Source organism: Taudactylus pleione, unplaced genomic scaffold (genome assembly GCF_031769625.1).
Source record: "Taudactylus pleione unplaced genomic scaffold, aTauple2 ptg000574l, whole genome shotgun sequence".
NCBI classification, from domain to species: Eukaryota; Metazoa; Chordata; class Amphibia; order Anura; family Myobatrachidae; genus Taudactylus; species Taudactylus pleione.
In genome coordinates, this window is record NW_028284976.1 from 1,799,444 (window position 1) to 1,813,014 (window position 13,571).

Genomic DNA, 13,571 nt, shown 5'->3' on the forward strand with positions numbered 1-13,571 from the left:
TTCAGCAGAGGCACCAAGACTAAATGCTCACGACGGCCTTACAGACAGAGTAGAATGTGCTGTCACAGTGTGAGAGACAGGGAGATCAGCCTGAGTGTACACCTGAGTCATATGTAAACCAAGCAATACAAAAAGAGCATCCGATTTTCTAACAGAGTTTTTACGCTCCATATAGATACGGAGAGCACGAACTACATTCAGGGAGGCTTCAACTACCATGAGGTCTGGAGCCTGAAATTTACATGAAAACGAGACACTAACTTAGGAAAGTGACCCTCCCCTTGTACGAAGAACCGTTCTATCCTGGTGAAAAATCAAAAATGGGGAGCAACAAGAAAGCGCTGCCATATCAGAGAGACTGCGTGTAGAAGAGATAGCGAGGAGAAAAAGTGTCTTCGCCGTCAGCCATTTCATGTCTACAGAGTCTAAAGGTTCAAATGGGGGAGCTTGTAGCCCCTTAACCAAAGAGATCCCACGGTGCTACCGATGGGACAAAAAGGAGGCTGAACTCTCAGAACTCCCTGAAAAAAAATAAAAAAAATAAATTGTAAATATCTGGTAATGAAGCAATCTTTCTCTGAAACCAGACTGACCATGCAGAAACCTGCACTCTCAAAAAGGGCAGGCAGAGACCTAGGTCTAACCCAGCCTAAAAAAATCCAGTACCTAGGAAACCCTAAACACCCTAGGGCAGTGGTTCCCAAATTGTGCCGCGACACCCTAGGGTGCCTCGGGACTTTTGCAGGGGTGCCTCAGGTTGGTGGTTCAGCGCCAAATCAAATTCTTTATGGTCAATGTAATGTAAGTATGTGCACAAACCTGTCCACCACTATATAACCAAACCAGGTCAGCACAATTTACTTCACTGTACTACTTCGCCACATATTTTTATGAATTTCTCAATAAAAACTTTTAGCTTAGGGGTGCCGCGAATACAATGCTGATGCACTAGGGCGCCGTGATTCAAAAAAGTTTGGGAGAAACTGCCCTATGGTCATTCTTTCTGTGCATACATCATTGACCAAAAGAATGACAAACCCTGTAATAGACACGGGCAGAGGCAGGGTTCCGTGCTCTAAGCATTGTTTGAATCACAGAGCTGGAGAAACCTTTGGCTCTTAAGATGGAAGATTCAAGAGCCACGCCAACAAAGCCAGACTAGGTAAATCCGGATGCAGACAAGGACCCTGTGTTAAAAGATCCGGCCATAGAGGAAGAGAATATGGACTGTCTATGGATCGATTCTGTAGGTCGGTGAACCAATGACACATGGGCCAAGCCGGAGCCACTGCTTGAATTTCCTGAGAACTCTTGGGAGGAGGGAAATTGGAGAAAAGATACCCCAGCTTGAAGTCCCATTTTACTGCTAGTGCGTCCACAAATGCTGCCGATGGGTCTCTGGACCTGGACCCGTACCTGGGGACCTTTGGTTGTGACGTGATGCCATAAGGTCTTTGTCTGGTAGACCCTATTTGTTCACCAAGAGCTGAAAACACTCCCGGGTGGAGAGACGACTCTCCAGGGTGTATGCCCTGACGACTTAGGAAGTCTGCTTCCCAATTGAGTACTCCCGGTATGAATATTGAAAAGATGGCCGGAAGATGCCGTTCTGCCCAAATCAGAACCTGTGTCATTTTCCTTCATGGCTGCATGACTTTGCGTGCCTCCCTGATGATTGAGATAGTCGCCTTGTCGGACTGGATCTGGATCGGATTGCCTTGGAGCAGGTCCTGTGCTTTGTATACTGCTCGCAGTTCCAGAATCCCTGAAAAGTGTGATTACCTGTCACTGCCCCCCATCCGCGAAGATTCCAGATTGGGTGAGACGCACCCAATTTGGAATCCAGAATGGGTGCCCTTTGTCCAGATGATCCTTTTTTAGCCAACACAGGAGGGAGAGACGAACCTCTGGAGTAAGAAGGATCATCTGGGACCTTAGTGGATACTGTCCATTCCACCTGGAGAGAATCAAGCTTTGCAGAGGCCTAGAATGAAACTGAGCATACCCCACGATGTTGAAGGTGGATACCATTGATCCCAGGACCTGCATCGCTGAAAGAACGGATACCCTTCACTTGCGTAGCAGTTTGGGTACTCGCAATGATAGGGCCGCAATCTTGTCCTCTGGTAGAAAAACCCTTTGTACCTGAGAACCCAGAAGTGCTCCCAGATGTATCATCTGCTGTGTTGGCGAAAGAATTTCTTCAATTGATAATCCAGCTGTGCTTTTGTTGGCAGGCTATGGTCAGTTGAAGATGGTGTTGTAAAACAACTGGAGTTTGTGCCAATATCAGAAGATATTTGCAAATTTAATGAAAAAAAGAAAAGGAAAAGAAACTAAGAAATCACATGAACATAAGTATTCACAGCCTTTGCCATGAAGCTCAAAACTGAGCACAGTGCATCCTGTTTCCACTGATCATCCTTGAGATGTTCCTACAGCTTAATTAAAGTCTACCTGTGGTAAATTCAGTTGTTTGGACATGATTTTGAAAGGCATACACCTGTCTATATAAGGTCTCACACTTGATAGTGCATGTCAGAGCACAAACCAAGCATGAAGTCCAAGGAATTGTCTGCAGAACTCAGACAGGATTGTCTCGAGGCACAAATATTGGGAAGCGTATAGAAAAATATCTGCTGCTTTGAAGGTTCTAATGAGCACGGTCGCCTCCTACATCCGTAAATGGAAGACGTTTGGAACCACCAGGACTCTTCCTAGAGTTGGCAGGCCGTCTAAACTGAGCGATGGTGGGAGGAGGGTCCTAGTCAGGGAGGTGACCAAGAACCCGATGGTCACTGTCAGAGCTACAGCATTCCTCTGTGGAGAGAGGAGAACCTTCCAGAAGGACAACCATCTCTGCAGCAATCCACCAATCAGGCCTGTACGGTAGAGTAACCAGACGGAAGCCACTCCTTAGTAAAAAGCACATGGCAGCCCACCTGGAGTTTGCCAAAATGCACCTGAAGGACTCTCAAACCATGAGAAACTAAATTCTCTGGTATGTTGACACAAAGATTGAACTCTTTGGCGTGAACGCCAGGCGTTATGTTCGGAGGAAACCAGGTACCGCTCATCACCAGGCCAATACCATCCCAACAGTGAAGCATGGTGGTGGCAGCATCATGCTGTGGGGATGTTTTCAGCGGCAGGAACTGGGAGACTAGTCAGGATAGAGGGAAAGATGAATGCAGCAATGTAGAGAGACATCCTGGATAAAAAACTGCTCCGGAGCGCTCTTGACCTCAGACTGGGGCGACTGTTCATCTTTCAGCAGGACAACAACCCTAAGCACACAGCCAAGATATCAAAAGGAGTGGCTTCAGGACAACTCTATGAACGTTATTGAGTGTCCCAGCCAGAGCCCAGACTTAAATCTGATTGAACATCTCTGGAGAGATCTGAAAATGGCTGTGCACCGATGCTTCCCATCCAACCTGATGGAGCTTGAGAGGTGCTGCAAAGAGGAATGGGTGAAACTGCCAAAAGATAGGTGTGCCAAGCTTGTGGCATCATATTCAAAGACTCGAGGCTGTAATTGCTGCCAAAGGTGCATCAACAAAGTACTGAGCAAAGGCTGTGAACACTTATGTACATGTGATTCCTTTGTTTGTTTGTTTTTATTAAATTTGCAAAAATCTCAAACATTTTTTCACACGTTGTCACTGGGGTATTGTGTTTAGAATTTTCAGAACAAAAATGAATTTATTCCATTTAGGAATAAGGCTGTAACATAAAATGTGGAGCGCTGTGAATACTTTCCGGATGCACTGTAGTATTTCTGACTAAGTGCGTCACGTGAGCATCCACAGCAGTAGGTACCTCCCACTTAGTACATTCAGAAGCTGGGAAAGCTTACAACAATGTTAATCTTTTATTTCACATAAAACCATTTATCCTGGTTAGCCCCATGCCTCTTCCATAAGCTCAGTGAGCTACTCGGATTTAAGAAACTCCATTTTGGCCACCTTCTGGTGTTTAAACACTGGAGCCTTCTTACTAGGGGCCGATTCATCATCCTGAATATCTAGGATTGATTTAACCGCCCTCACCAAAAGGAGGAACATCCACTGAGGACGGATGGTCCCTCTCCCCAGAGCTAGACCCTGGAGAAAAACCCTGAGCATCATCTGATTCCATATGCTGACTCTGACTTGAGTGGACATAAACATCCATTCAGGAAGGATGTACAGGAGGTTCAAACATAGCATGCTGTGGAAAACCCATACAAGGAGGAAGTATGGGAGTACCCATATGATCCACAAACCGCTTCATAACCTGAGACAAGGACGACACCAAAGATGGCTCTTGTACAGGGACTGGTATACTGGACTGGTGAGGTGGTTCTTTATAACAAACGGCACACAAACCATCCTTTATAAAGTCCTGAGAGGACAAGCACGTCAAACAGGCTTTACATGAAACCAGCAAAGGGGCCACCCCCTCCGGATTCCCTTTACTTTTTGATATATTGATTATAAAGGTGGTAATGCAATTCTATGTGACAACCTTCACAAATAAATAAATGTAAAGTATAAAGAAAAACCCCACACACCTGCAACAGAGGGATGAGGAGAAAAACAGTGATAGTTATAACTGACAGTCAGAAATAAAGGCAGTATTAACATAGCAGCTAGCAAACAGTCATATACAATACATATGCAAATTTAGTTGCACTGGGCTCTGGATCAACGACTCAAAACACAATGCTTGGTAGGATATAGAGCACTGTATTCCTGGCCCATGGGAGAGGTATACAGGGAGACTGACCCAAAGCCTCCTGAGACCAACAGCTACAGCAGCGCACCGATAGTGGACTGTGAGCGTCTCATATACACGAGGCGAGTAGGAGGAGCAACCCAGACGCACAAAAACCTTTGAAGGGACTGCGTCTCGGTCAGGGGAGGAGCTGTCGTGGGAGCATCTACCTCCCCTAAGATGCACCAACCGGCCGGGTATCAGACGATAAGGCCCCGATGTTCTAGAGGATGCGGAAGCTCCGTGCCCTGACTGCAGCGGCTTCTGGTGCATCTCCTGCGCCGGAAGAAAGGACTGCCATGCATGATTCCCCGTAAGCAAGGAATCGCCTTACCTGACATCTCCGTGCCTCCAGTTGCAGTCTGGGTCCCTGCATCGCTGCTAGCAAGCTCAGCCGAGACCTGCCGAAATCACCATCCCTGTTACTGGTGTTGCGGCCCAGCGGAGGTAGACTGAGTAGACTAAATAAGATGCTCAGTACTGCCAACCCAAAAACATAGAAAATAAAAACAAAATAAAAGCTTAGGACTGCCTGAGCAGTCCCGTTACAAAGGTGCGTCTGAGTCCTGCAGCACCAAACGAACAACTGAAAGCCTGTGGTGGGGAGAGGACCCGAGGCATCCTGGGAGCTGAAGCTTTAACTGTTTGGTACCTGTATCTTTCAAACCACATTACCCCATGGTATCCCTGTGGACCTTGAAGAAATCTTCAACAACACACTAAAGACATCTAATTTCTAACATACAAAGTGCTTCACTCTTTTCAGTACTGTTAATCCTTTAAAAGGTTTGTGTTCATTTGTTTTTTAATCTGAAACGTAAAGTGATTTAAATCCTATAAGGATAAAATATCGGTAAAACTTAAAATGGTACACAAATAAATTTTTTAGAAGATATGGATTTTGAAATAGCAGATATCAAAAAGATAACTTCTTGATAAATTGAGTCAATCACTTTAGAATTCTATTTTAGTTAATAAAAACAAAATATGGTTTATTTAACCATCTTCTACTTACATATTATGCATACAGTTTTTATATATTCTGCTAAAATTAGATTTTAGGAAGATTAAAAAAAAAAAAAAGCAAGTGAAACAAATCAAGGTATACAGTTTAAAAATGTAAAACCTAAATAATTGTGACAAGCAATCTCACTTACCTTCACAGATCATTGGTTCAATTGTAAACACATGGCCCGGTTTTATCACTCCGACAGCTTTGTTTTCTTAAAAAAAAAAAAATAAACCTGTCAGCAGTTTTGACACTTAACAGAAGAATCAACTGAAGATTCAGATTTTGATTGAAGGAAAAAAATAATTTCAATCAGATAGCCTTTAACACAAACTGCACAGGGTAAACCATTTGAAATATTTCATCAACATAAAGGCATTATACACCCTGGCATTTGATTTGTTTAAAATGCTAATTCAAAGTTTATGTACATACAGCTGTTAACTGAATAGGTCAGGCAAGGCTAACCTGTGGCTGTCCAGCTATTGTGAATCTACAAGTCTTAGCATGCTTTACCCTCTGATCGGTAGGAAGGTATGCTGAGATTTTTAGTTTCACTTACAGGTACATTTTAGCAAAAGCTAAACAGAAGCAACATTTTTTTTTTTTTGGGGGGGGGGGGTCACTTTTTTCTCAGGCGTGTAGCTTTAGGATTCTTAGAATCTGTGAATCCTGCCATCACATAATTGTGCTAAACGTATATAAATTCTCACTTGTCATGTGAAACTTGTTAAAATATAATAACATTCAATGGTCCGTAGCAAAAATCTTTGGTAACAAATTTGTGTTAACATATTGCCACTGCAGTAGAGACTAATTATTTCAGTAGGAACTTATAATAATCAGTGATAATAATGCACTGTCCTAAATCCCCCAAAGTGAATTCTAGGGATACGGGTCTTATTTTGTAGCTAGATATAAACACTTCAGTTTAAACCAACTGGTCCTGTAACAAATGGCATACAGGTCGACAACTGTATCTTATTGTCTTACTAGATATGTATGTTTAGGCAGTGTTGAAACCACATGTATACACATTTCATAATTATCGTAATTAAAACCTTCATCTTCCACAACATATGGTATTCACAAGCCCATTTAGTATATTCTGTACCCCTCATGCGTCTCTGAACACGTTAGATACTAAAGGAATAAAACCAGACTGGAATTTGTGTGGCAATCTAGCATATATGATTTCACCATAAATAGTTATAGTACTGCATCAGGTACCTCACAGATAAAGTACAACACAAAGGTGCCGCTATCTCTTCTTCTGTCTGGTGTCTTCAGAGATAGGACACCAGATGAGAGAGAGACTGCTGGCTGTGTTGATGGAAAACAAGATATTGTGGACAGTTTCTCACATGAAAAGAGTTAGGTGGCTAGGTATATCTAGCTACAAAATAAGACCCGTATCTCTAGAATTCACTTTGTGCATTATTATTAGTAATTAATTATTTCAGTAGGAACTCTACTGCAGTGGCTATATGTTTACACAAATTTGTTACCAAAGATTTTCGCCACAGACCATTGACTATAATATGTTAACAAGTTTCACATGACAAGTGAGACTTTATATGAGTTTAACACAATTATGTGATGGGAGGATTCAGATTCTAAGAATCCTAAAAACACTCTATTTTAAGAGATTTCTAATAAAAAGGTATATTTTAATATTTACCATACATCATTTTTCAAACTACACCATACACGTCTAAGAAAAGAGTGCCCCCAAAAATGATTTTTTTCTTCTGTTTAGCTCTCGCTAAAATGAGACCAGGGGGTACATTTACAAATGTTCGATTTGCCATTCGATTTTCTTAGAGGGGATTTACTAAAGCTAAAATCTAATAGAAAAATGTACTTCAAAATCGAATTTCTGAAAAGCATTGATGTGTTCCCATAGAATATAGGATCCCTTCATTTACAAACATTCAATGTTGAAACAGAAATTGAAAAGCTCAATCTAACCGCAAATGCCCAAATAAATAGAAGAGCTTCATGCTTGCGATATGAGCAGATATATATATATATATATATATATATATATATATATATATAACGTGGGGTTCCCCCCCTAAAAGGGCAACCAGCCCCGCCTGAATTACGGGGGGGGGGGGGGGGAAACCCCACCACCGGGTTCCATGGCCAAAACATTGCCCGACCACTAGCCAGCCCAGGGTTCGTTGGTGACGACCCCACCCCCACCGTGGGCGGACAGTGCTGAGTTGATCGTGTAAAATGTGTGTAAATATAGAAGTGTAAACATTGTCTTAACCAGTAGAACTGCACCTCCCAGCAAGCTTCCTCCGCATGCTGGCACTTAAGAGAACCACAAGTACCAGCATGCGGGGCATTAAAAATACCAACCCACGTACTCAGTACCATCCTCGAAGGATGGTATCTCCCGAATGACGGGCTCAGACATGGCATTTTCCTTTCGACTTAATTTCACAACAGATGGACAGCCACAGGTTGGCCAGGCCTGTAATAGGTTTTTTTTTATCTGCGTTCAAGCTGCCATTAACATTGTGCTGAATGCGTTAAACAAATCAAATTGAGAAAACAGCTGTAAAATATCTTAATGCACCTAAACACAAATTAGTATGCAGACATTGGAATCTATGGGTTCCTTTATAAATCCTTTTATACCCATTTTACTGTATTTAAAACTGCTAGTAAATCAATGTGTTTTAATACCAATGAGGTTGAGTCCTAACAACCAAATACTGAACAGCACCAATGCAGGATCAACCCTAAAACAATACACTTTACAGCATGCATGTACAAACATATTTGGGATAATTAGAATGCCCATGTCCAAATTGGATATATACAGAATCTTTACAGATATTGAAATGCATAATATCCAGCATATATCGAAAACAAACATTAATGAAAAAAAAAAAAATTTTGCCCCACAAAAATAAGTGTCTGCACACAAAACTTACTGGCATAGTGTGGCACATTGGGAGCAGTATGGAATAACTTGTGAATGCCATGACCACAGTAGCTTCGAACAACTGAGAATCCATTAGCTTGAGCATGTTTCTGAATAATATTCCCCAGTTCCCTGTACCGGACTCCAGGCTTCACTGTTGAGAAAGTACAGTTGATCACTCCAAATCTATACAAAGTCAATCAAGGGACAAAAAATAAAAATCTGGAAACTCTCCATGCCCATCCACCCACCCCTCTCAATAGTTTACTAGTTTTGAGTGAGTTTGCGTTTTAACTGTAAAATACAGAATTATGGTATAACATACCTTGATAACTATTTTTCTTCGAGGACCATAGGGTCCACAGGATCTACATTGGGGGGGGGGGGGGGGGTATGTAGTTGGATCGCATCCAATGCACCAAACAGCAAAGCTTTGGAGCTCCCAGCATGCACTGGTCCTCCTCCCTATATGCCCCCAGCCACAGGCATTCAGTTTGTAACGAAGCCCAATGGCAAGAGACGGAGAGTAGAGAAGGAAGAAAAAATGCATAAGAAACTCAACATACGAAGAGGGAATCTGAAAAAAGGCTGAAGAAGAGATCCCAACTGAGGCCAGGTGCATCAGGGTGGGTGCCCTGTGGACCTCGAAGAAAAAAATTATCCAAAGGTATGTTATACCATAATTCTGTATTTCTTCTTAGAGTTCCATAGGGTCCACAGGATCTTCCTTGGGGACGTCCTAAAGCAGTTCCCTTATGGGTGGGGACGCTCATGCGCAGTAAAGGAGAATCCGCCGCCCAAAGAAAGCATCCTGGGAGGCAAACTTATCAAATGTATAGAATATGATAAACGTATTAACGGAAGATCAAGTGGCTGACTTTCAAAGCTGTTCAGCCGAGGCGCCATATCTTACCCCTACGATGGTACAACACACAGAGTGGATTGTGCTGTCACCTTGTTAGGAACAGGGAGACCAGCCTGTGTATAGAAGTGAGAAAGTCATATGAAGACAGCGAGCCAATGTCTGTGCTATATGGATTTCACAAGAGGTTGGCCAGAAAACAAACAAAGAGAATCTGATTTCCTCATGGAACTGGTCAGATCCACGTAAATACGAAGTGCTCGAACCACATTCAAGGAAGCTTCATCTGTAGATAGGTCTGAAGACTTGAAGGCCGGGACTATAATTTCCTCATTTATATGGAAACGGAAACCAAGCATGCCTTGGTACAGAGGACCGCTCTATTTAGATGAAAGATCAAATATGGAGACCGACATAACAATGCTGCCAAGTCAGAAACTCTGCGAGTTGAACAGATAGCGAGAAGAAAGAGTTTTCGCAGTCAGCCATCTCAAGTCCACTTTATCCAAGGGCTCAAAGGGATGCGACTGCAGTTCCCCGAGAACCAGGGACAAATCCAACAGTGCCACCGGTGGGAGAAATGGGAGGTTGCAGCCGCAAAAAACCCCTGTAAGAATGTGCTAACATCCGGCAAAGGAGCAATTTTGCGCTGGAACCAAACTGTCAATGCCGAAACTTGGACTCTCAAGGTAGCCAGACGAAGAACTAAGTCTAATCCAGCCTGAAGAAAACACAGTATTCTCTATACCCTGAAAACTTTAGGGTCATATTTTCTGTGGGAACGCCAAAGAAAAACTGACCGACAACTTCTGTGATAGATGCGAGCAGAAGCAGGCTTCCTTGCTCTCAGCATAGTCTGAATCACAAAAGCAGAGAAACCACTGGCCTTCAAGACGGAAGACACAAGAGCCTTGCTGTCAAAGCCAGCCGAGGTAAATCCTGGTAAAGACAGGGATCCTGCATTAGCAAATCCTGTCTTCGAGGCAGTGGAAGTGGACTGTCTACAGATAGACGTGTCAGTTTGGAGAACCAATGCCTCCTGGGCCAAACAGGGGCTATTAGTATCATCCTGCCTCCCTCCTGCTTGAACTTTGACGACTCGAGAGGAGGGAGATTGTAGGAGACCAGTATGCCAACCTGAAGTTCCATCTCACCGCCAGCAGCTGAGGGGTCTCTTGTTCTGGTCCCGTACCTGGGGACATTGTGTTTGTGACATGATGCCATGAGATCTACGTCCGGTAACACTCACCTGTCCACCAGGAGTTGAAACACTTCCGGATGAAGAGCCCATTCTCCGACGTGTATGTCCTGGTGACTTAGGAAGTCCACCTCCCGGTTGAGAAAACCTGGGATAAATATTGCAGAGATTGCTGGAAGATGGCCCTCTGTCCACAGCAGAATCTTTGCCACTTCCCTCATGGCTGCTGGACTTCGTGTGCCTTTTTTGATAATTTATGTAGGCCACTGCTGTCGCATTGTCAGCCTGAACCTGGACAAGCCTGCGCCAGATTGAGTGCTTGGTGCACGGCTCGAAGCTCCAATATATTTATTGGTAGATGACTTTCCTGGTCCGTCCACCTTGTTTAAAAGGTTGATGACCAGTCACTGCTCCCCATCCGTTCCGGTATCCATAACAGACCACCCTTGTTCAAATGAGTTGTCTCCAGCCACCAAGCAAGGGAGAGCCGAACCTCTGCACAATCTTGTCCTCTGGAAAAAGAATACTCTGTCCCAGAGAGTCCAGCAGCACCCCCAAGTGCACCATCAGCTGCATTGAAGAAAATACTTTTTCCAACTGATCACCCAGGCGTGCTTCTGTAAGCAATGGTCATACGTAGATTACATTGTAACATCTCCTGAGATTGTGCCAATAACAAATATCTTCATAGAGCTTATTTGTTTTTATATTGCGCTTTTCATAGAGCTAATTTGTCACTATTCTACTATTATATGGCTTCTAAGATAATTGTTGCACTTTATGGCTTTCTAACCGAATTATGTTAATAAATTAAGAAATGTCTTTACTTCAAGCAGAATTGCACTATTATGTTTTTTCTCTTTCATTTTCATAAGTCACTGCTGAATAATCAGAACGACTCACTTATACAAGTATAGTAACATTTATTTTATTTTTTTTCTTCCACATCATTGATTAGCGCCAGAGGCTCTTTACTACTGTTTTTTTTTTAACTATAATACTTATTTCTATCTGGGATACAGGACCCCCAGAAGTACAGTGCCCCCAGGCTGCTTGTTAATCTGTGCACACCAGTTTGATATTTAGCATATCTCTGTTATTTTATAAACATGACGAGAACCTCTTTTATGCCCTTGCTTTTTGACTACTACCGGTCTATCCACCTGCGGAGAGGCTGAAAATGGCAGTATACTCTTACTAGAGTGAGCAGGCAAATTACCCCAACAGGGATTCATGGGGGGCATACACATAGGATAATGCACATGCTGTGCGCACCTCATAGCATGAGGCGCTACAGCAGACGGAGCCCATACCTCTGTGGCCTTGCCTATTATATACGACAAAACCACAGGTGTAATGACCATCCACAGGTGTAATGGCCATCTGGAGCAGGTGTACCAGATATACTGGATAGCTGTTTGCAACAGTTATTACATAATCCATACTGGTTTACATCATGGTCTGATAAGCCTGCCGAACAGGACTTTACAGGAAATAAGCACAGGAGGGCTCCCATCCTCACCTACCTTCAGACATGACAATTTATAAATGGTACACACAGATAGTTGTACCTGACAGTTTTGAAAAAAAAATAGGCAGTGTACACACAGCAGCTAGCATACTGTCACATACAATGCATACTGTATATACACATTTGCTAAAGCAATGTGGACTCTGGATCAACTGACTAGCCCCGAAGGGGTAATGGTAGGATATAAAGTGCGCTATATGCCAAACCCAAGGGAGAGGTATATAGAGAGAGACCAAACCTCTGAGACCACTGTTTCAGGGGGGTGGAGCGGCCGGGGGAGCGCCTATCTTCCCATGGCTGTGATTTTGACGGCCGGGTACGCTGACCTCACGGTAGTAAGATGTTGACACGAGGCCATCACCCGCAGCCGCCTCCGATGTCTAAATACCGGAGGCGGGGACTGCTTCGCGCACGATTCCCACGAGAGGAATAGCTTAACTGCCATCTCCGTGACCCGACCGCAGTCTCGGGCCTCAGCGAAAGCCACTAGCCAAGCCACGCTGAAGCCTGCCGAGAACCTCAGGGCGTATAGCGGTGCTAGTGTTTCGGCAGAGGTAGGAGTCGCGGTGCAAGCATCTTTCACAGCGCCTGGTACCGCTAAACTCTGAAGTTCAAAAAAAACGTAGGGTAAAACAAAGGAAAAAAGCCTAGGACTGCCTAGCAGTGCCGCTGTTCTAACAGACGCATCTTGCCGAGCACCGAACAAAAAAACTGAATGCCTGTGGCTGGGGGAGGCATATATAGGGAGGACGACTAGTGCATGGTGGGAGCTCCAAAGCTTTGCTGTTTGGTGCATTGGATGCGATCCAACTACATACCCCCAACTTAGATCCTGTGGACCCTATGGAACCCGAAGAAGAAATCTATAATAATCATCTCCTAGGGTCTGTCCTGTCTCAACATGCATGCGCAGCGGGGGCTGGGGTGCATGCTGCCCCTAACGACTCTCCCACTGCTAGGGAGATGGGACAGATGCTAGCCGGAGAGAACCCGCCGTGAACAGGCATGGCAAGTATAGCCGCTGGAGAGAGGGGACAGGACGGAACAGTACAAAAATCTGAAGAAATTCCAATTCCTTTCAATTTAAACTTTGCATGTTCAAAAAGGTGAAAACATTGCAATGAAGATAAAATATCAGTATTTACAAACTTGCCAAGTGACTGTACTGAACTGCAGTTATGACAGTAGGTGGAAGTGGACATGCCAATTAAATAGTTTTACTATACATACAAAATGCAAGACTTGACACTGCAGTGAAAAATGGTCCTATCT

The 13,571-nt window shown here is 43.7% G+C and overlaps 1 protein-coding gene across 1 annotated transcript in view; it reads right to left on the reverse strand.

Moving 5' to 3' along the window:
- METAP1 (methionyl aminopeptidase 1) overlaps positions 1 to 13,571 on the reverse strand; it is a 71,618-nt gene that overhangs the window by 15,474 nt on the left and 42,573 nt on the right. The window contains exons 9-10 of the mRNA XM_088453265.1: positions 8,719 to 8,862; positions 5,916 to 5,981 (exon numbers count right to left, since the gene is read on the reverse strand). Coding sequence (XP_088309391.1) covers positions 5,916 to 5,981; positions 8,719 to 8,862 — 210 coding nt within the window. The remainder of the gene's footprint in view (positions 1 to 5,915; positions 5,982 to 8,718; positions 8,863 to 13,571) is intronic.